Source organism: Podarcis tiliguerta (genome assembly GCF_965153285.1).
Source record: "Podarcis tiliguerta genome assembly, chromosome: 7".
Taxonomy (NCBI): domain Eukaryota; kingdom Metazoa; phylum Chordata; class Lepidosauria; order Squamata; family Lacertidae; genus Podarcis; species Podarcis tiliguerta.
In genome coordinates, this window is record NC_139540.1 from 10,332,481 (window position 1) to 10,353,897 (window position 21,417).

Consider the following 21,417-nt stretch of genomic DNA (forward strand, 5'->3'; position numbering starts at 1 on the left):
CCCAACTAGCTAGCATTCTTCAAGTCAACAAGAATAAGAAACATGTTCTCATTCTAGTACTGGAGACAGCTGTTGGCATCTGTCTGTCTTGACAGACATTGGACATTGGAATGCGCCTCCGGGGGTGAAGCCAAACAACTGGAGAATCACAGCACCCACTGTGGCTGCAAAGACCAGAAACTTGTAACTGCTGTCTCTTGTGCTGTTTTTTGCTGCATTAGTAGCACTGAAGTGACGCAAGCCTGGGCAGTGTGCATGGAGGTTCTGGGCTGCCCAGACGACAAGACCCACATCTTGGATGTGGTCCATGAGGAGATTTCACCCCTCCCATATCCAAGAATCTGCTGATGTTCTCTGCTGATTCTCCAGAGAGGAGGGGCGGTTTTCTGCTCTCTACTTATTCCACTCCAGCCTCACATCAAAGTGTCAGAGAGAGAGAGATTGAGTGTTAGAGAGAGATTGTGTGTATAGATAAGTTTGCTGCTAAGAGCAGCTGCAGACACTCAGTGCAATTCAGCATTCTCGTTTAGACCTCATTTAGCTCTGTACATAGTTGTGTATTATAGTTGTAGATAGAATAAAGAAGATATTCTACAGAGCTGCTCTCCGAGTTGTTTATGCTCTGCTATACTCTGCTATACTCTGCTGTGTGACGACTGTCTTCTTGTGGAAGTGTATCCGGTGCTCACAACTCTAAGCTGTGAGACCACAGCACTCTGACCTGTTCCTGTGCAGAAGGTGGTCATAGAGTCATAGAACTGTAGAGTTGGAAGGGACCCTGAGGATCATCTAGTCCAACCCCCTGCAATGCAGGAATAGGCAGCTGCCCCATACAGGGATCAAACCTGGAACCTTTGCATTATCAGCACCACGCTCTCTGGAAGTGCTACCCAGCTCACCTAGCCCAGTCGGGGCTGAAGTGGATAAGTCCAGTTGGTGGCACTGGCTCAAGGGCGATGCTGACAGTCCAAGGGAAAGCACTAACTTGGCTGCAGGAATTGCCAGAAGGAGGCATACAAGACACCATACAACCACATTAGAGACTCTTCTCTGGATTTGTGTACAGTTTACTCCTTAGCCTTTTGTTCTCCTGAAAATACCCCACAAAACTAGAGGTAAAGGTAAAGGACCCCTGACAATTAAGTCCAGTCGTCAATGACTCTGGGGTTGTGACACTCATCTCGCTTTACTGGCCAAGGGAGCTGGCGTTTGTCCACAGACAGATTTTCTGGGTCATGTGGCCAGCATGACTAAGCCACTTCTGGTGAAACCAGAGCAGCACACGGAAACTCCGTTTATATTCCTGCCGGAGTGGTACCTATTTATCTACTTGCACTTTGACATGCTTTTGAACTGCTAGGTTTGCAGGAGCAGGGACCGAGCAACAGAAGCTCACCCCGTTGCGGGGATTCGAACCACTGACCTTCTGATCGGCAACCAGACTGGAGGTAGTAGGCCTCTAAATACAAGCTACTGAGGAGCAAAAGAGGAAGAAATGCTGTTGTACTCATGTCCTGCTTATGGACTTCCCATAGGCATCATGTTGGTCACTGTGGGATCATGACATTAGACTAGATGGGCCTTTGATCTGATCCAGTTTTTTTATCCAAACCACACAAGCCCTACACACAGCAAAGTCCTGGTTTCATCTACCACTTGTGTGTTCAACAAGGTCTATGACCTACCAGTGCTTAGAAAGCCAAAGACTCCAACTCGGTAGTTCGCAGTTACAACGATGACATTGCCAGTTCCAGCTAGGTATGAGCCATCGATGAGTGTCCTCTGAGCCTTGACATCCTCACCACTTACACCATTGTGAAAGAACACCAGCACTGGTAGATTTCCACCCTATGATAGCAACAGGCAGAAAAACGAAAACAGTTAACATTTGGAAAGATTCTACAGTAGAATGACTAATGCAGTGATGACCAAACTTGGCCCTCCAGCTTTTGTTGGACAACAACAGGACCAGTGGTCAGGGATGATGGGAACTGTAGTCCCAAAACAACTGGAGGGACGAGTTTGGCCATTACTGGACTAAAGAGAACTGAGGTTGACCTAAAGGAGCCACAGGTAATATCCTTTCATGTTGTCCCACCCTTAAGGAGTCACAGATTATGGGTGATCTCCAACATTCATTGTATTCAGAGCAGACCCATTGAAATAAATGGACTTGAATCTATTGGCATTGATGGTTCTGCTTTGAGTATAACTACCACCCAATATTGCCTAATATATTTATTTTTATTGTAAAGACTAATGAGCCCCCTCTCTCCATCAAATGGTATACAATGGGAGTTCACGGTCAATAAAGAGCCAGGTGTGAGATCCTTGGATCTCTCATCATTTTGTTACATTAAAGAAGCTGAAGGGAGCCTTACTTTTTACTTGGAACCATCGCATAGGGTGAGCCCTACCACTGGACAGAATGAGAGGGTAGTGGATGTGCTGGGGGGGGGTTCGAAGTGGCAGCACGGTGTCAGAGGACAGAGCTGTATGTACCATTTTCTTCCATTCTAAACTTCACTTCCTTACATTTCTGCATCAGTTTGCAAAATTATTTATATTAAAATCCCCCATGAAAATCCATCAGCGTTTTTCTCGTGACACATATTTCTCCTGATATGCATATTTCCGCACACAATTTCCCCCAATGCATATAGTTAAGCGAGCAATTTCCCCTACTATCCTGCATGTTAGATTCACGAAAGTATGCAGTTTCACAAATACACACATTTTTTAGTTTCACTAGAGTTCCAAACTTTCCCCTAATAGGTACCCTTTTGCACGCATTACTTGGCTGACGAACTGCGCCACAAAATTCAGAGAAGGGCTGTTTCAATGGGCTGCTGTGCCGAAGGGCTCACATATCAGTTCGAGGCGTGCAATTCATGTAGTCTCTCATTAAAAGGCAACGGGAAATTGAGTTTCTCCCTCTCCCACACTAGCAGAGGCAGGTTTAGGGCAGCGCAACCAATTCTTCCACACTGGGCGCTGCAGGTCGTTGCAGCTATAAGGCAGTGAACTGAGCAGAACAGAAGGCAAAAGGCACAGAGGGCAGCAACTTGTGACCTCACAAAGGGTGTCACTGAAAAGACCTATCGTATTTTTCGCTCTATAAGATGCACTTTTCCCCTTCTAAAAAATAAGGGGAAATGTGTGTGCATCTTATGGAGCGAATGCAGGCGGAAGGCTCTGCTCAGCGCTCCCTTTAAAGAGCCGTGTGGAGTGTGTGTGCCCCCAAGAGCCGCACACACACTCTACACGCTCTTTAAAGGGAGCACTGCTCTTGGGGGAGCCTTAGCCACACACAGCCGCTCCCAGGCAGGAGATGAAGGTTCCCCTTGCCCGGGAGAGGCTGCACGCAGCTATCCCATAAGCTAGGACAGCCAGCGGGATTGCTGCACAGCGATTCCGCTTGCTGTCCTGGCTTCTGGGATTCAGAATTTTTATTTCTCGTTTTCCTCTTCCAAAAACTAGGTGCGTCTTATGGTCTGGTGTGCCTTATAGACCGAAAAATACGGTAAATCTATGGCTGATAGCAGTGGCAGTCCAGTGCTGCTGTACATGAAGAACACTGGAAAGAGGTGCCCCTGATTTAGTACTTACAGTATTAGGTGGGACATAAATGTTCAAATACAAGCAGTCTTCACTGACAGAGGAAAGGGCAGCTCCATCATCCCCTGGTTGCCAGCAACTCGCCCTGGAGACATAAGGAAGTGTTATTACGAATGGGTGTCCATGTTTGCTTGCTTTTTAAATGAGAAACACTGGAATCAGAAGGCCTGGTTCCCTACCAGTGGTGGGCTTTGGGTTTTAAAATGTCTGTGAGATGCCAAAAGTTGGCTCCACCACACCGCCTCTCGCTCTCCGTTGTTCGTCATTGTTGTGGCACCCCCTGAGGCGAGTGCCGGATTTACATATAAGCTAAACAAGCTATAGCTTAGGGCCCCGCTCTCTTGGAGGCCCCCCCCAAAAAAAATTAAAGGGGGGAAAACTGGATGTACATTTCCAACATATAAGATAAATAGCAAATAAAATAAAACCTACATACAGCAACAGTGTTTTGTGTTGTGTAGGCTCCTATGATGTAAGTAATGGGCCCTGCCTGATAGCCTGCTCCCTAAAATATCACTGGTTTGCTCATGTCTATATTTAGGGTGTCTACATTCTGCATGGACTGGTTGCATGGCAATTTGTGCAAATGGCTTTAGATACCTATTAAGTCCATAAATTACCATATAGCATATATTCAACACAAGTACAGCAACAATTTGTTGTTGACAAAGGACAGCTGGACATATAAAGGGCCCCATTACCTTCAGTAGCTTAGGGCCTCATCAAACCTAAATCCGGCCCTGCCTGAGGCACATGCTCAGTGCAGGTGGATCGGTCATGTTCCCCTTTAAATCTGCCCTTTCTTACAATATGCACATATAACTAAACCATATGGATCTTCTTGCTGCCTCATCTTTTCATCCTCTCTCTCTGTTACCTCTTCTCTGTTGAAGGTTAGGACTATGCACAAACCACACATTTAAAGCACACGGCTTCTAATAAAGACCTGATTGCTTTGATGGATTGATTTGATCATTTGTTTTCTATACCTAGAGGGCTGTCACATGGAGCATCTGCTCTGGAGGTTAGGACCCGAGCCAATGGTTTCAAGTAACAAGAAAGGAGGTTCCGACTAAATACCAGAAAGAACTTTTTGACTGTCAGAGCTGTTCAACAGTGGAACAGACTCCCTTGAGAGGTGGTAGATTCGCCATCCTTGGAGATTTCTAAGCAGAGGTTGGATGGTCACCTGTCAGGTATGATGATCTAATTGAGGTTCCTGCATTGCAGGGGGTTGGATGAGAAGACCTCTTCGGTCTCTTCCAACTCTACCATTCTATGACTTTAGTACAAGGAGTATTTCTATAACATTAAATCATTTGTGCCACTACAGTGGTACCTCGGGTTACATACGCTTCAGGTTACAGACGCTTCAGGTTACAGACTCTGCTAACCCAGAAATAGTACCTCGGGTTAAGAACTTTGCTTCAGAGGACCTTACGGTCTTCAAATAAAAACATCTTGGAGGTCCCGGGTCACAGGAAATAAAACATTGGGACTAAGTATCGTACAGTGGTACCTCAGGTTACATACGCTTCAGATTACATATGTTTCAGGTTACAGACTCTGCTAACCCAGAAATAGTGCTTCAGGTTAAGAACTTTGCTTCAGGATGAGAACAGAAATCATGCTCCGGCGGCACGGTGGCAGCAGGAGGCCCCATTAGCTAAAGTGATGCTTCAGGTTAAGAACAGTTTCAGGTTAAGAACGGACCTCCAGAACAAATTAAGTACTTAACCTGAGGTACCACTGTACTTGAGTGTTAACAGCTCCCTAGATGCATTTTTCCATGAGAAACACCCATGCTTTCACCTTCCCAGAGATGTTTCATATTAAGAGCACATCACCGTTGACAAAGGATGTCTGCAGTTGAAATCAAATACATGCAGAGCATAAGCACAGAACGTTTTCTGAAGCACACTTTTTAAAAAAAAGAAAAAGAAAAAGCTGGTGTAGAAAACCGTGCAGTATTCTGTGTGTCTTAACCGTATGTTGCTGCACACCTGGATAAACAAGATGTTGACTCTCCGGTGGGGAACAGCAAGTCTGATGTGGTTGAGTCACCCACGCGACTCAGGTGTGCAAGAAATTAGGTCAGCAAAGGTCTGGGTTCTATCACCCACCAGCGACACTGTGCAGGAGAAGGGGGGACCATGTGGTGTAGATGATCACCACATTTTTCTAACCCCCTAAATAAACGAGTATGAAACATCAAGCTCTATGGAGACATTTATATGATTGTTTCAGCCACAAGCTGAAATAGACCTGTATGGCTTACACTGTTATTTCTTCTTATAAATGCATCTCCGTGGGGTCAGAAATCATATTATGTCAGGGATGAGGAACCTGTGGCCCTCTAGATGTTGCTGATGCATTCAGAAAACAATTTGCAAACCGAAACCCAGCCAACTTTTGGAAATTCACACTTCTCTGAATTTTGCAGCGCAGTTCTCCACACCCAATAATGTGTTTATTATGCATTTATTAAAGGTAAAGGTACCCCTGACCGTTAGGTCCAGTAGCAGACGACTCTGGGGTTGTGGCACTCATCTCGCTCTATAGACCGAGGGAGCCAGCGTTTGTCCGCAGACAGCTTCTGGGTCATGTGGCCAACATGACTAAGCCGCTTCTGGTGAAACCAGAGCAGCGCACGGAAACGCCCTTTACCTTCCCGCCAGAGCGGTACCTATTTATCTACTTGCACTTTGACGTGCTTTCGAACTGCTAGGTGGGCAGGAGCAGGGACCGAGCAACGGGAGCTCACCCCGTCACGGGGATTCGAACTGCCAACCTTCTGATTGGCAAGGCCTAGGCTCTGTGGTTTAGACCATGCATTTAATATGGGGAAGTGTACATAAAAGTTTATTCTAAAAATATTAGTAAAAGTCACATCTAAAATGCATTATAATAAAGGCAACTGCTTTGCAAAAATGTGCATGCGGGGCAAAACTGCAGAAATTCTTACTAAAATACTGCTGAATTCTCACAAAGTTTTTTTTAAAAAAAATACAATTTGATATAGAAATGTGAAAAACTGAATTTAAGACTTGAAATAAAATGAGAAACTGAGAGACTGTTATTGATTGGGGGTTGCATTTCATTCCTGTTTAATTGCTTTTTATTATATTTTTATTACTGCTGTTTGCCAGCTTGTGCTATTAACAGTTACTGGTGCAAGTTAACAACTAAGTGTTTGAATAGCCCTGCAAAAATCTGGTTGTGCAAGCTGATCGAAAACTATTTTTGTTGGTGTTGTGCCACTGAATTAGCCATAAAAAGCCCAAACCATGTTGTTTCCTAAGGCAAAAGAGTCCAAATGGTGCCCCTTCATGGATGATAATAATAGTAACAATACAGTGGTACCTCGGGTTAAGTACTTAATTCGTTCCGGAGGTCTGTTCTTAACCTGAAACTGTTCTTAACCTGAAGCACCACTTTAGCTAATGGGACCTCCCACTGTCGCCGCACCGCCGGAGCACGATTTCTGTTCTCATCCCGAGGTAATATATCTGGGTTAGCTGAGTCTGTAACCTGAAGCGTATGTAACCTGAAGCATCTGTAACCCGAGGTACCACTGTACTATAATTGACAATCTGCTGTTCTTTAACAGTATCCCAGAACTCATTATCTCACCTGCCGTATGTTAGGGACAGCCATGGAGCTACCAGAGATACTGGTTCAAAGAGGGAGCAACCATCAGATTCACCACCCTGCTTGTGAGTACACAGAGGCATAATGAGTAGGACTTTGATCTATACCAAGGGGACTTTGATCTGCTCCAACATGGAAGCTCTCATGCTCTTACAGTAAGTGAACAAGATTACAATTGGCCGCCAAGGTGCCAAACACCTTCTCACCGAGTTGTGGAAGCGTTCCAGGACTCCTCCCAGATGAAAGCTTGTGGAGGACGGAACCGGTTCTCAGCCACTGGAGGACGTGCATAGGGAATCCCAAGGAACTGCCTGATCCTTTTCCAGCTGGAACCCACACGAATTGTTTGAGAAGTACCAAACAAGGTTCCTTGTGATGGGATGTGGACAGATGGAGCAGCACTTCTTTCAGCAACGGACAGGAATGCCTCTGTATGGAGCGAAGGGAGAATAAAGCAAACCTTTATGAATCTGCTCCCGATTAAGTGAAAGATTCCTAATAAGGCTGGGCTCCATTTGGGATGCCACTGTCAGGAGTGTGTGCAGGAGCCGGGCCCTGTGACCAGTAGGGCTTTGCAGGACTGGGGCCTTCCTAAGTTTGTTCTGGAGAGGCAAGGCACAGCTGCACAGGTGAGGCCGATTGGTAACTCACTGCACCTGGTGGCAAGAGACGGGAAGGGATATAAGGTCAGCATTTCCCTTTGGCTCTTTGCCTTAGCAACACGTTTCTTGCCTCATTGTGTTTGGCTTCTTGCTTCCTGATCCTCAGACCTTGGCTTCTTGACTCCTTGCTTCTCGACCCTCAGACCCTTGACCTTGTGACTCCTTGCTTCTTGACCCTTGGACCCTTGACTTTGTGACTCCTTCCTTCTCGACCCTCAGACTCTTGATCTTGTGACTCCTTGCTTCTTGACCCTTGGACCCTTGACTTTGTGACTCCTTGCTTCTCGACCCTTGGATCCTTGACCTTGTGACTCCTTGCTTCTCGGCCCTCAGACCCTTGACCTTGTGACTCCTTGCTTCTCGACCCTTGGACCCTTGACTTTGTGACTCCCTGCTTCCTGACCCTTGGACCCCTGGCTTCTGGACTCTCGTTCCTGCTCTCACCCCACCATCTTGCCCCCGGTCCCGGCATCCTCAGCCAGGACTTTGACCACCTGCAAACCGGACCGTGACAACCACAAAGCAATCAAGTCTGTTTTAGAGCCTAGATCTAGGTCTAAGTCTGGCTTTGGATGGCTCAGTTGGTTAGAGCGTGGTGCTGATAACGCTAAAGTTGCAGGTTCAATCCCCGAATGGGACAGCTGCATATTCTTGCATTGCAGGGGGTCAGACTAGATGATCCTCAGGGTCCTTTCCAACTCTACATTTTGATTATTAAATCTGTTTTAGGGCCTAAATCTAGGTCAAGCCTGAGCATAGCCCTGCAGATGCAATGACTATCCTCAAACCAGGTTTCATGGGAAGAGGTCTCGGAAGGTGCTTTGAGATTATTCAATCTTACTATTTCCAGTTAGGCTTGTTAAAAAATTCTGTTTCATTGATCCATCAGCTTGTTTGGGGGAAGGTCCATTTGGAAAGAACGGAGTGCTTTCCAAACTCGACCCCGCCACACCCAATATGTCCTGTTTGTAGTCTAATTTCTGCCACACTTATTTCATCTCTAGGTTCACAATTTTTTGTGGGGGGGATTTTAGTCTAATGAGCGCCGGTTGTGGATCCCTAACATACATTGTTCCTAGAAAGTGGCTCAAACTGTTTCACTCAGGAAGAAGAAATTATGGTTCCAGCCACTAGTTGGGCTCATCACTATCACACCATTATTATTATTATTATTATTATTATTATTATTATTATTATTAAAATGGTAGTTAATTTGTGGGTTAAAATGGTTGCATCTGCAATGAGAGGATTTTATATGAGTGTCTGGGACAACCCTGTCAGGTGCGCAGGGTGCAAATGTTGTTGTTGTTTTCATTTTGCAATGAAAAAACATAACCCAACACACCCAAGTACCAAAGAACTTTCACCGCTAAGTTTAAAGAGTTAGAATCGTAGAGTTGGGCTCGAACCTACGGCCTTAAGATTAAGAATCTCATGCTCTGCCAACAGAGCTACCATGAATGAGCTGTTGTTTTTTGAATAGCGACTACAGCAAACTGTGAAGGTGGTACAAGCACTGCATTGGCCACCTCACCCAGGATGCCTCGCTTTGAGGAAGGACCCCTGAGCCCTTTCCTACACTGAGGCAGGGAGAAGGTGTATGGGGCAACAGAAAGCCACTAATAATGCAATGTTAAAAGGGAAACGGGGGAGAGACAATGGAGCCTGGAGTGTGGAAGAGGCAGCATGGAATATCGGTGGCTGATACCCTTGCTCTCATTTCCCACCTTGTAAAACTAAGAATAACAGGTTTGCAGACCAGAATATTCCCTCTGACCTGAACCTAATATTGTCCCTTTTTGCAAGGTCATTGACAGTCACGCTGGTGTACTTCTGTCAAATGCTCTGCTATTAAAAGGTAAAGGTAAAGGACCCCTGGATGGTTAAGTCAAGTCAAAGGCAACTATGGGGTTGCTGCGTTCATCTCGCTTTCAGGCCGAGGGAGCTAGCGTTTGTCCACAGACAGCTTTCCAGGTCATGTGGCCAGCAGGACTAGACCACTTCTGGTACAACAGAACACTGTGATGGAAGCCAGAGCGCACCATTTACCTTCCCGCCACAGTGGTACTATTTATCAACTTGCACTGGTGTGCTTTTGAACTGCTAGGTTGGCAGGAGCTGGGACAGAGCAACAGGAGCTCATGCCGTCACAGGGATTTGAACCGCTGACCTTCCGATCGGCAAGCCCAAGAGGCTCAGTGGTTTAGACCACAGCGCCACCTGCGCCCACTCTGCCAATTTAGGCAACTAAGAAAACACATGCCTTCTTCCTTTGACCCTTCTGCCACAGGCTTACCTTGCCTGCGATAAATAAAGGTAGCTGGCTCCTTCAGCAAAAGTCGACAGTGGGGGCCTTCAAGGCCAAGTGTGCAGGTCTGGGTTTCTGGGTAAAATATGCACCGCACCACTGAAGGCTGTGGTTCAAGAGTAGTCACCAAGCATGACTTGTCCTTGGAGCAGGCTGTTGAGAATGAGAGAAAAGGGCTGTGAGTTAGGTGGATGGATAGACAGACAGATAAGCAATGAGAAGCACAAAGCTATTTTGATAGACCGATGAGGAGAGATATCATTATATATAGGTAAATGAATGGAGAATATGGCTGGAGTTGGCACCACCCAAGGTTGGGCATCTGCCAAGGAAGGGCCCCGTACCTGGGAAAGCATTTGTGAAGGTGGAGTAAGGATCACAGAAGACAGGGGTGGCCCACTCATGAGGCAATGTGAGGCGGCCGCCTCAGGCAGCAGGAGCTACAGGGGCAGAAGGTCCCAATATAGATCATTGCTCAACCCTTCTTCCCTGGCAGGGAGGGGGATGCCATCTTTGCCTCAGGGGTCAAAATGTCTTGGGCCGGCACTGACTGAAGTTAATGAACAAAGCACTCTTGCTGAGTGCGAGACATTTCTGCAGGTATAGTCCAAGGAATTAGGCCCTCAGCAGATCTCCTCCGCCAATGGCTCAATCATAGTGTCTTACCAAAAAGATAATAATAATAATAATAATAATAATAATAATAATAATAATAATAATTTTATTTGTATCCCGCCCTCCCCAGCCAAAGCCAGGCTCAGAGCGGCTAACAACAAGTAAAAATAGCACAGTGTACATAAAATCACACAGTCAATTAATTAAAATACACTCTAAAATCAATTCAGAATCAAATTAATGGCAACCATTGGGTTAGAGTTCTATGAGGATTACAGAAGGAGAGAGGGGATCAGACTATGCCTTGGCCAAAGGACAGGCAGAACAGCTCCGTCTTGCAGGCCCTGCGGAAAGATGTCAAGTCTCACAGGGCCCTAGTCTCTTGTGACAGAGCGTTCCACCACATCGGGGCCACAGCCGAAAAAGCCCTGGCTCTGGTTGAGGCCAGCCTAACCTCCCTGTGGCCCAGGATCTCCAAGATGTTTTTATTTGAAGACTGTAGGTTCCTCTGTGGGACATACCAGGAGAGGCAGTCCTGTAGGTATGAGGGTCCTAGGCCATATAGGGCTTTAAAGGTTAAAACCCAGAGAAAGATGGAGAAGCAAATGAAGGAAGGGAAATATACAGACAGCTGGATGAAGACAGGTAAAGAAATTTATAGACAGATTGATGGGATAAAGGGAAAAGGAAGAACACAATCAAGTTAGGGAGTGGTTTTCGAATACGATTTTGCACTCACCTGTTAACAAGTCATGCATATGTCTATTTGTGCATGCACTCATTATAACCCCCCCCCCCTTGAGAAAACAACAACACCCAAAACTTTTTTCTTTTCTTTTTTTTAAAAAAAACTGCTCCAAGAATTGGTGGTTGCGCTTCCGTGACATCACAAGCATTGACCAATCCATGGCATCCATAGCCAGCCTATGCTGCAAATGTGCAGAGTAATTTTTTCAGAGATCAACACAAAAGGAGCAAAATATTTGGGCTGAAAAGTACGCTTGAAATGAGGGGACTTCCAAAATGACCCTGCTGCTCTACAGATATTACCATTTTCATCCTCAGACAAGCAGACAATAAGATTCAGCTGAGTCTGGTTTGGGGTTGCTGTTTTTTGGTGTGCGTGTGTGTTTTTATAAGCAAAAACCCTAAATAACACTAAGAAGCAGGCTCAAAAAGCTGAATCAAGAACTAAGGCCTAGTTCCTCACTGAGATTTGGGCTGTACAAAACACAGCGATTCGCCCCATCAGTTAGATATTCAGGCAAGACTTTATTTGTTCATACACAGAAAAGCACTGCAAAACTAAGAAAGGTTCTCAGTAACGTTTATCTGCCTTGTAGACCACAAAACCTTTGAACAAAAGGAGGGCAATGCAAGACTCCTATAAAGGAAGTGGCAAGAAACAAAGCAAATAGAACTTGAGGGAACTATATTGTGCTTTTAAAAAGTTGCACAATTCAGCAACTTATTTTGCCTCATCTGTCGATTAATTAGCAGATCCATTTTGAAACAGTTCATCTACGGTCCCTCTCACTTTTTTAAAAGATTCAATCACCTCTGTAAATATCCTATTGAATTGTCCCAGAAGTGCTGGACCTGTTAGTGCCAAAGGTACAGGCAATGACTTTCTGAAGCACCACCCGCTTAAGTGAAATCACGTATATTTGGAAAGCCATTGGAAAAAGCCAGAGAATCATAGAATCATAGAATCATAGAGTTGGAAGAGACCACAAGGGCCATCGAGTCCAACCTCCTGCCAAGCAGGAAACACCATCAGAGCACTCCTGACATATGGTTGTCAAGCCTCTGCTTAAAGACCTCCAAAGAAGGAGACTCCACCACACTCCTTGGCAGCAAATTCCACTGTCGAACAGCTCTTACTGTCAGGAAGTTCTTCCTAATGTTTAGGTGGAATCTTCTTTCTTGTAGTTTGGATACAAACTATCAATGGGTACAATACTATTGTATACAATACTATCAATGGGATTAATAGGAAGCTTCTCACCTGAAAGGCAAAAGTCCCGGAAGGTGGCAAAATCACTGGAACCATCTCTGCTGATGTGCAGAATGTCAATTTTTGAAATGGAGGGATCGATGAGAACTGAGGCCCTGTCCACACGCTGCCAGTTGTCCAAAATCACTAGGAATCAAAATGCAGAAGAGTAAAATTCCACAAAGTATTAATTGTTATTTTCCAGAACAACATAGAGCAACTTCAAGTATCCCAGTGGTCAAATATTTAGATGATAAAAGGATCCCTTTGCCCGACTCTGGCTTTGATCTAATAATAGAACTATTCTGTGGCTCAGCAGGGCAACACAGTAAATTAGGAACAGCCAACATGGCTCCCACCAGATGTTGCCCAAATATAGCACCCATCATCCTTGATCACAGGGAGTCCAAAAACATCTGGAGGGCACCGCGTTGGTTACCCCTGAAGTAAACACACACCGGATAGAGCTTTCTCATTATGCTGAGATAATGCTTAGACTCAAGGCCCTTTTATTCCTGGTTCAATAAGCTTTTATTCAATAAGCTGTGTTCTGGATTTGCCAGGGCATTCACAAGAGCTATTCAGTGCATCAAGGTCGCTGAAGGGAAATCTACTTAATTTACCTTACAAACACTTTTAAGAGTAACATAATAAAGGGTCCCCTAAGCATATAGGGAAGTACGGATCTGTACTCCCATCAGCCAACCCCTTTGAAAGAGGCCCTTGAGAAAGTTAGCCATGTGAATCAGATCTTTGAATTCCTTATCTCATACAATACTTATCTTATACAGTGGTAAAGGTAAAGGTACCCCTGCCCGTACAGGCCAGTCTTGACAGACTCTAGGGTTGTGCGCTCATCTCACTCTAGAGGCCGGGAGCCAGCGCTGTCCGCAGACACTTCCGGGTCACGTGGCCAGCGTGACGATGCTGCTCCGGCAAACTGGCACCAGAGCAGCACACGGAAACGCCGTTTACCTTCCCGCTATAAAGCGGTCCCTATTTATCTACTTGCACTTAAGAGTGCTTTCGAACTGCTAGGTGGGCAGGAGCTGGGACCGAACGACGGGAGCTCACCCCGCCGCGGGGATTCGAACCGCCGACCATGCGATCGGCAAGTCCTAGGCGCTGAGGCTTTTACCCACAGCGCCACCCGCGCCCCTTTATACAGTGGTACCTTGGGTTAAGAACTTAATTTGTTCCAAAGGTCTGTTCTTAACCTGAAACTGTTCTCAACCTGAAGCACCACTTTAGCTAATGGGGCCTCCTGCTGCTGCCACACCGCCGCTGCACGATTTCTGTTCTCATCCTGAAGCAAAGTTCTTAACCTGAAGCACTATTTCTGGGTTAGCGGAGTCTGTAACCTGAAGCATATGTAACCTGAAGCGTATGTAACCTGAGGTACCACTGTACGATACTTAGTCCCAATGTTTTATTTCCAGAGTGAACTTTTGCAGAATTGGGCATTTCAAAAGTACACATTGGGTTTAAAAAATAATACTGCAATTCATGCATTCCTCTTTTGCCTTGAAAACAACAACAAAAAGGGGAAGCTTTTCAGCAACATGAATGTAAGCAACATGTTTTTAAAGTATAATTACACATCAATTTTCTGCAGTCAGCAACTGCGTTCCAAAGCGGTGGAAGTGGTATGTCTAGGTCCAGACACAAAGCTGAAAATGACTAGTTATGCTCTTTAGAAAAAGAATAGGCTTTGTCTGGATTCCATTGTGAGCCAAATTGTCTGGTTTCCTTGATGGTTTTCAGATGCATTCATTGCAATAGCGTTCCCATTCTCGATCACGTCTACTGACTCAATCAGCAAACTTGAGCAAGCCATGAAACCCCATGTACCACAATATTACGGCTACAGAGGCAAAAAAATTGCCTTCAGGCATGTTAATCGGGAATAATTCTGTGTGACTCAACTTGTCGATGACAACATGGCCAGAACAGCACGTTTGGGCCCACTTGAGTCTGTTTTACCATGAAGAAATGAGTCTTATTATTTGCTTTTCGACACATCAGAGACCACCTTCTATGAAAGGGCAGAGTCTTAATGCAGACTTTGCAAACAAGCAGAAAGGCCAGGGTGCTTTGAAATAGCCATGGCACAGGGAAGATCCAACTGCAATGCTACTCACAAGTAGGCAACCATTTCGCACATTGCCTCCTGGGGAGTCTTCCTGGGAGGAGGGTGGGCAAATTTCACTGGTGAGTGGGACAAGAGGCAAAACAATGAATGTAAATCTTCGTACTGTAAGCCAGTTTCTACACCCATCCACACACTCCTCTGACTTCCATCCAAGGAAGAATGAAGCAGAGTTCGAGGGCACATTCCAGCTGGGCAGAAACCCTCAAAGAAGTTGCAAAGCAGAACCAACGAAGGATATGGCTTGGGGAGGGGGGTGTAGCCCGAGGAGCATTTCAGGGGCCAGACAGAAAGGCTTGGAGGGCCACATTCAGTCCCACTCAGTTGTATCGTTGACATTTCATATGGATCTAAAGAAAACTACCAGTCCCATTTAGCAGAAAACTCAAAACCGGATTCTGCTACCAGCGGCAATGCTTTATCTGAACTGAACTGTAATACCATGTCATGCTAAAGGTAGGGTATTGCATGTCTGGGCACACAGAAAATTCAACAAAAGCTCCCTACAAATAGAACTGCTGCAGAATAATGGGAAGACAGTCTGAACCTTTCTCCCAAGCATACTAATGACTGCCGAATGACACTCACCTAAGCCAAACCAGTCGTGTTGTTCGAACCCTGATTCTTTAGCTCATGGTTACAGGAGAGAGCTTAACCCCAAGCCTTGGTTCAGAGTGTGGGAGCGAAAAGGACTGAAGAGAAGTGTCCCCAAGATCCCCTATAGTCACCTGCCTATTAACACCCCACTAAGCCATGGCGCTGTGGTCTAAACCACTGAGCCTAGGGCTTTCCGATTGGAAAGTCGGTGGTTCGAATCCCCGTGACGGGGTGAGCTCCCATTGCTCGGTCCCAGCTGCTGCCAACCTAGCAGTTTGAAACCACATCAAAGTGCAAGTGGATAAATAGGTACGCCTCTGGCGGGAAGGTAAATGGTGTTTATATGCGCTGCTTTGGTTTCGCCAGCAGCGTCTTAGACATGCTGGCCATATGACCCAGAAGCTGTCTGAAGACAAACGCCGGATCCCTCAGGCTATAGAGCGAGATGAGCGCCACAACCCCAGAGTCATCTGCGACTGGACCTAATGGTCAGGGGTCCCTTTACCTTTACTTTTAATGCAGTGTGGCATCAGTGCAAGACCATACAGAGAAATTTACAACCAGTGTCTTGGAGAGAGAGAGAAAGAAAGAAAGCCTAAGGTAATTTGGAAGATTCAGAACAGATTTTAAAAAGTACTTCTTCGCACAACTCATTGTTAGACTACGGAACTCTCTGCCACAGGAGGAAGTGACGGCCACCAACTTAGATGGCTTTAAAAGGGGATTGGACAGTCTATCGGTGGCCACTAGCTAAGGTGGCTCTGTTCTGCGTCCACGACTGGATGCAGCAATGCTTCGGAATACCAGTTGCTGGAAACCACAAAAAGTAGAGTGATCTTATGCTCAGATCCCGCTTGCTGGTTTCGCACAGGCATCTGGTTGGCCGCAGTGAGAACAGGATGCCGGACTAAATGGGCCATTGGCCTGACCCAAAAGGCTCTTTCAAAGAAGGCTGATCACCGAATAATTGATGCTTTTGAATTATGGTGCTGGAGGAGACTCTTGAGAGCCCCATGGACTGCAAGAAGATCAAACCTCTCCATTCTGAAGGAAATCAGCCCTGAGTGCTCACTGGAAGGACAGATCCTGAAGCTGAGGCTCCAAGACTTTGGCCACCTCATGAGAAGAGAAGACTCCCTGGAAAAGACCCTGATGTTGGGAAAGATGGAGGGCACAAGGAGAAGGAGACGACAGAGGACGAGAAGGTTGGACAGTGTTCTCGAAGCTACCAGCATGAGTCTGACCAAACTGTGGGAGGCAGTGGAAGACAGGAGTTCCTAGCATGCTCTGGTCCATGGAGTCACGAAGAGTCGGACATGACTAAACGACTAAACAACAACATGACCTTAACTTTCTGGCACTGCTTTTTCCTCTGGGTGGGACAGGTGTCTCTACACACCATCCTACCCCAGGTCAATTGGTTTGTGCCTGACGTGACCACGACGAAGGGACTTTCTACAGCATCCCTGCAGGTGCCTCAACTCTACACAGCTTCCATGTCGCTGAGAAATTTCCCTATTCAACTCAAACCAGACTGTGCCAACCCGACCACATTTCGGTAGCTGCTTTCGTCGCATAATTGTAGCCTTCAGCATCCAACGATGCCTGTAACTTTTATTGTTAAATTACAGGCATTCCGTGAAGATGGTTTCTGCTTTCCATATGTTATTTGCACTGGAATGCAGGAAGTGTGTCAAGAGCACAGTGGGTCATGAGTTATATGGGACTTAATCCCAGGTAAGGGTCTATCCTGCCAACCTAGCAGTTCGAAAGCAAAACAGTGCAAGTAGATAAATAGGTACCGCTCTGGCAGGAAGGTAAACGGCGTTTCTGTACGCTGCTCTGGTTCGCCAGAAGCGGCTTAGTCATGCTGGCCACATGATCCAGAAGCTGTACGCCAGCTCCCTCAGCCAATAAACCAAGATGAGCGCCGCAACCCCAGAATCGGTTGCGACTGGACCTAATGATCAGGGGTCCCCTTACCTTTACCTTTAAGGGTCTATACAGGACTTCAGTGTGAAATCATCATTCCCAAAATCCAGAAATGACAGCGTTTCCCACTAACAAGTGCTTTCTGAATACTCGGAAAGGCACCGTATTTTTCGCACCATAGGACGCACCGGCCCATAGGACGCACCAAGTTTTTTTTTGGGGGGGGGAATAAAGGGGGGGAATTATTTCCCCCCCAGGCGCTTGTGGGGCCGGCAGCGGGGAGAAGCACTCTTCTCCCTGCCACCCGCCTGCAGACCAGGTCCGGGGACAGCGGGAAGACGCGCTGCGCCTCCCCGCTGTCCCCAGAGCTTACGGGGCTGGCAGCGGGGAGAAGCAGGCGTCTCCCCGCCGTCAGCCTCCAAACCACATCGGGAGACAGCGGGATGGCGGCGTTCTGCCTCCCCGCTTTCCCTCAGCCTGTGGGTCTGGGGGTGGGGCTCTCCTGAAGCCTGGAGAGCGAGAGGGGTCGGTGCGCACCGACCCCTCTCGCTCTCCAGGCTTCAGCGAAAGCCTGCATTCGCCCCATAGGACGCACACACATTTCCCCTTCATTTTTGGAGGGGGAAAAGTGCTTCCTATAGGGCGAAAAATACGGTACTTTTCCATGATGCACAAACTATTGTGCGCTGTTCAAAATGTGTGGGGTTGTTTTTCTTTTCTTTTCTTATTTAGGAGAAATTCAAACCGAATTACATTTGTTTCAAGAATGCGCCCTGCTCACATGTTTTTGCCAGTCAGTCTAGGTGGAAAGGACATGATACACCATGTGCTATTCCCCCGCACACCCACACCCACAAAACTCCTCTTGTATAATAACTATAATCCTGCCCCTGGGAGTACTACTTTTCTCTGCACACAAAGCTGTTATTTCATGGCACGGAGAAGCTATCAGATGTGAAATGGAAGCCTTCTGCATTCCTTGGGTGGTGCCTGTTGTGGCACAGGGCATCGGGCGCAGGGGAAAGTGAGAGCACCAGATGTTTATCTCCGTTTTAAAATAGGCTGATTATAAATAGGGCAGAGCCTCCCTCTCCGAAATGGGTACTAACAAGCCCAGTTACGCCGCATACCCATGGCCTATTTAAGGTTATATACCTGAACAATCTCAGCTGAATTACTTCGGCGCACGCTTCAAAAGGGTTTCTAAGGTAGGGATAGCCCTCTAGATCCTGTCAGACTCCAGCTCCCATCAATCCCAGCCAACATGGCCAAAGTGAGAGACGGTGAGAGTTGTAGTCTGTTCGCAACTGGAGATCCACAAGTTCCCCTCTCCGAGGTCTAAGGAAAGCTTCAGTCGAGTTCCCATAGAGCCCAAATTAGTGTGCCAGAGATGAGAGGTGGCCTATTCTGGCTTGAAAGTGAAGTACCTCATAAAAACTACAGGGAGGAAGCTCTCCTGGAGCAGACCAAGACATACCCTCCAACATTTCTCCGATAAAAATTGGGGCATTCCATTCTTTAATGATAATTTTACTACAGTGGTACCTCGGGTTACAGACGCTTCGGGTTAAAGATGCTTCAGGTTACAGACTCCGCTAACCCAGAAATAGTACCTCGAGTTAAGAACTTTGCTTCAGGATGAGAACAAAAATCGCATGGCGGTGGCACAGCAGCAGCGGGAGGCCCCATTAGCTAAAGTGGTACCTCAGGTTAAGAACAGTTTCAGGTTAAGAATGGACCTCCAGAACAAATTAAGTTCTTAACCCGAGGTACCACTGTATTTATACCCCACACATTCTACTGGGTTGCCCCAGGCACTCTGGGCAGCTTCCAACATACAAAAAAAAACTTTTTTAAAAAACAAAAAGAAAACCCTTCCCTATACAGTTGTACCTCGGAAGTCAAACGGAATCCGTTCTGGAAGTCTGTTAGACTTCTAAAACATTTGACTTCCAAAGTGCAGCTTCTGATTGGCTGCAGGAAGCCCCTGCAGCCAACCAGAAGCCGTGGAAGCCCTGACGGACATTCGGCTTCCAAAAGAATGTTCAAAAACTGGAACACTCACTCCCGGTTTTTGATTGTTCAGTAGCCGAAACGTACAAGTTCCGGGGCATTCGAGAACCAAGTTACCACTATACAGTATTGCCTTTAGATGGCTCGGGGGTCGGATAACTCCACACCCTCCTACATTTCTCCAATGAAAATAGGGACATTCTAAGGGAAAGTGGGACATTCCGGGATCAAATCAGAAACCGGGACAGCTTCTCTAAATCAGGGACATCCCTGGGAAATAGGGACACTTGGAGGGTCTGCCAAAGTCCCACCTAGTTTAGCCAGGCATCCTGTTCCCACGGTGGCTTGTGGGGAAGCCCTCTAGCAGAACTGGAGCATAAGATCTAGGGTTTCCACCAACTGGCATTCAGATAATATAGTACTTAGCCACCGTGGCTAGCAACAGCTGAAGGCCTTGTCCTCCCCAAATTTGCCTACTTCCCTTTTAAAACTATCCAAGATGGCGGCCATCTTGTAAGTGTAAATTCTGTAGTTTAACTATGGAACCACGTGTGAAGACCTATCTCCTTTTACCTGTCCTAAATCTGTCAACCATCAGGCTCACTGGGTTGTAGTATTATGGAAGAATGGACAAGAGTCTCTTCGACCACTTTTTCCACATGATACCTAATTTTAGCCATCTCTTATCATTCTTCCTCTTCACCCAGCTCATCTTTTCTCTTTCTTCCCTAAGCTAAAAAGCACCAAACCTTGTAAGCTTTTTTTTATAAGGGAAACCCCTTGATCGTTTTGGCTGTCTGAAAAAGCTGTATTAAACGTCATGAAGACTGTGGGGAAAACCAGCATTCTTAGGTTCGGAACAAACAAAAAAATGGAGGGCCAGCAATATTGAAAAGAGGAAGAACTAAAGGTCAGAGATGCTTCATTATTTCTATGTTGTTCTTGTTTTCTCCTTACCATTTTCTTGACTTCTTGGTAGAACAACAGGTGGACAGACGGTGGGGACTTTAGCTGTTGGAGGAGGAAAGAAGCCATTAAACATTATAAATGTATTTATTTGCAAAAAATAATTATTATAATCTTGGAGCACTTAAATCAATGGGACGTGGCAAAGTCCTTCTGTCCAATTATTGGTTAAAAATAAAGTGAGCAGAGTGCCTTTCTATTGCTGCATCCGCCAAAGACAACGCTCACATCTGAGTGAGGCAAAGAGACCAAAACACTCATTAGGGGATGCATACTGCAGGTGGTGCTGTGGTCTAAACCACTGAGCCTCTTGGGCTTGCCGATTGGAAGGTCAGCGGTTCGAATCTGCACGATGGAGTGAGCTCCCGTTGCTCTGTCCCAGATTCAGCCAATCTAGCAGTTCTAAAGCACACCAGTGCAAGTAGATAAATTGGTACCACTGTGGCTTCTGCTCTGGCTTGGTACCTGCTCTGGCTTCTGTCATGGTGTTCCATTGCACCAGAAGCAATGCTGGCCACATGACCCGGAAAGCTGTCTGTGGACAGGCTCCCTCAGCCTGAAAAGCGAGATGAGCGCAGCAACCCCATAGTCACCTTTGACCGAACTTAACCATCCAGGGGTCCTTTACCTTTTTACCATAATGCGAGCAAAGGTCAATGGTATTTGGAAGAAGGAATTGATGCAACAACATATGTAGGAGCTGATTGGACAGGTCTTATTTACAGTAACTTTGTGCAGTAAAACCTATTCTATGCATATTCATGCTACAGCCCAGTCTGTAGTGTACATGCCAGGCTGACATTATGTGCTCATCATCAAATGCAGCCATATATTAAAGCCTGCAAGGTGCTTCTCAATCCAGCTGCCATACAGAAGGTTTATTCAGCCCCCTTGTGGGCTTTCTTCCATG

The 21,417-nt window shown here is 46.3% G+C and overlaps 1 protein-coding gene across 1 annotated transcript in view; it reads right to left on the reverse strand.

Moving 5' to 3' along the window:
* Window positions 1–21,417, reverse strand: part of TG (thyroglobulin) — a 175,230-nt gene that overhangs the window by 80,178 nt on the left and 73,635 nt on the right. The window contains exons 34-39 of the mRNA XM_083450285.1: window positions 20,499–20,552; window positions 12,863–12,997; window positions 10,228–10,392; window positions 7,476–7,698; window positions 3,610–3,703; window positions 1,686–1,848 (exon numbers count right to left, since the gene is read on the reverse strand). Coding sequence (XP_083306411.1) covers window positions 1,686–1,848; window positions 3,610–3,703; window positions 7,476–7,698; window positions 10,228–10,392; window positions 12,863–12,997; window positions 20,499–20,552 — 834 coding nt within the window. The remainder of the gene's footprint in view (window positions 1–1,685; window positions 1,849–3,609; window positions 3,704–7,475; window positions 7,699–10,227; window positions 10,393–12,862; window positions 12,998–20,498; window positions 20,553–21,417) is intronic.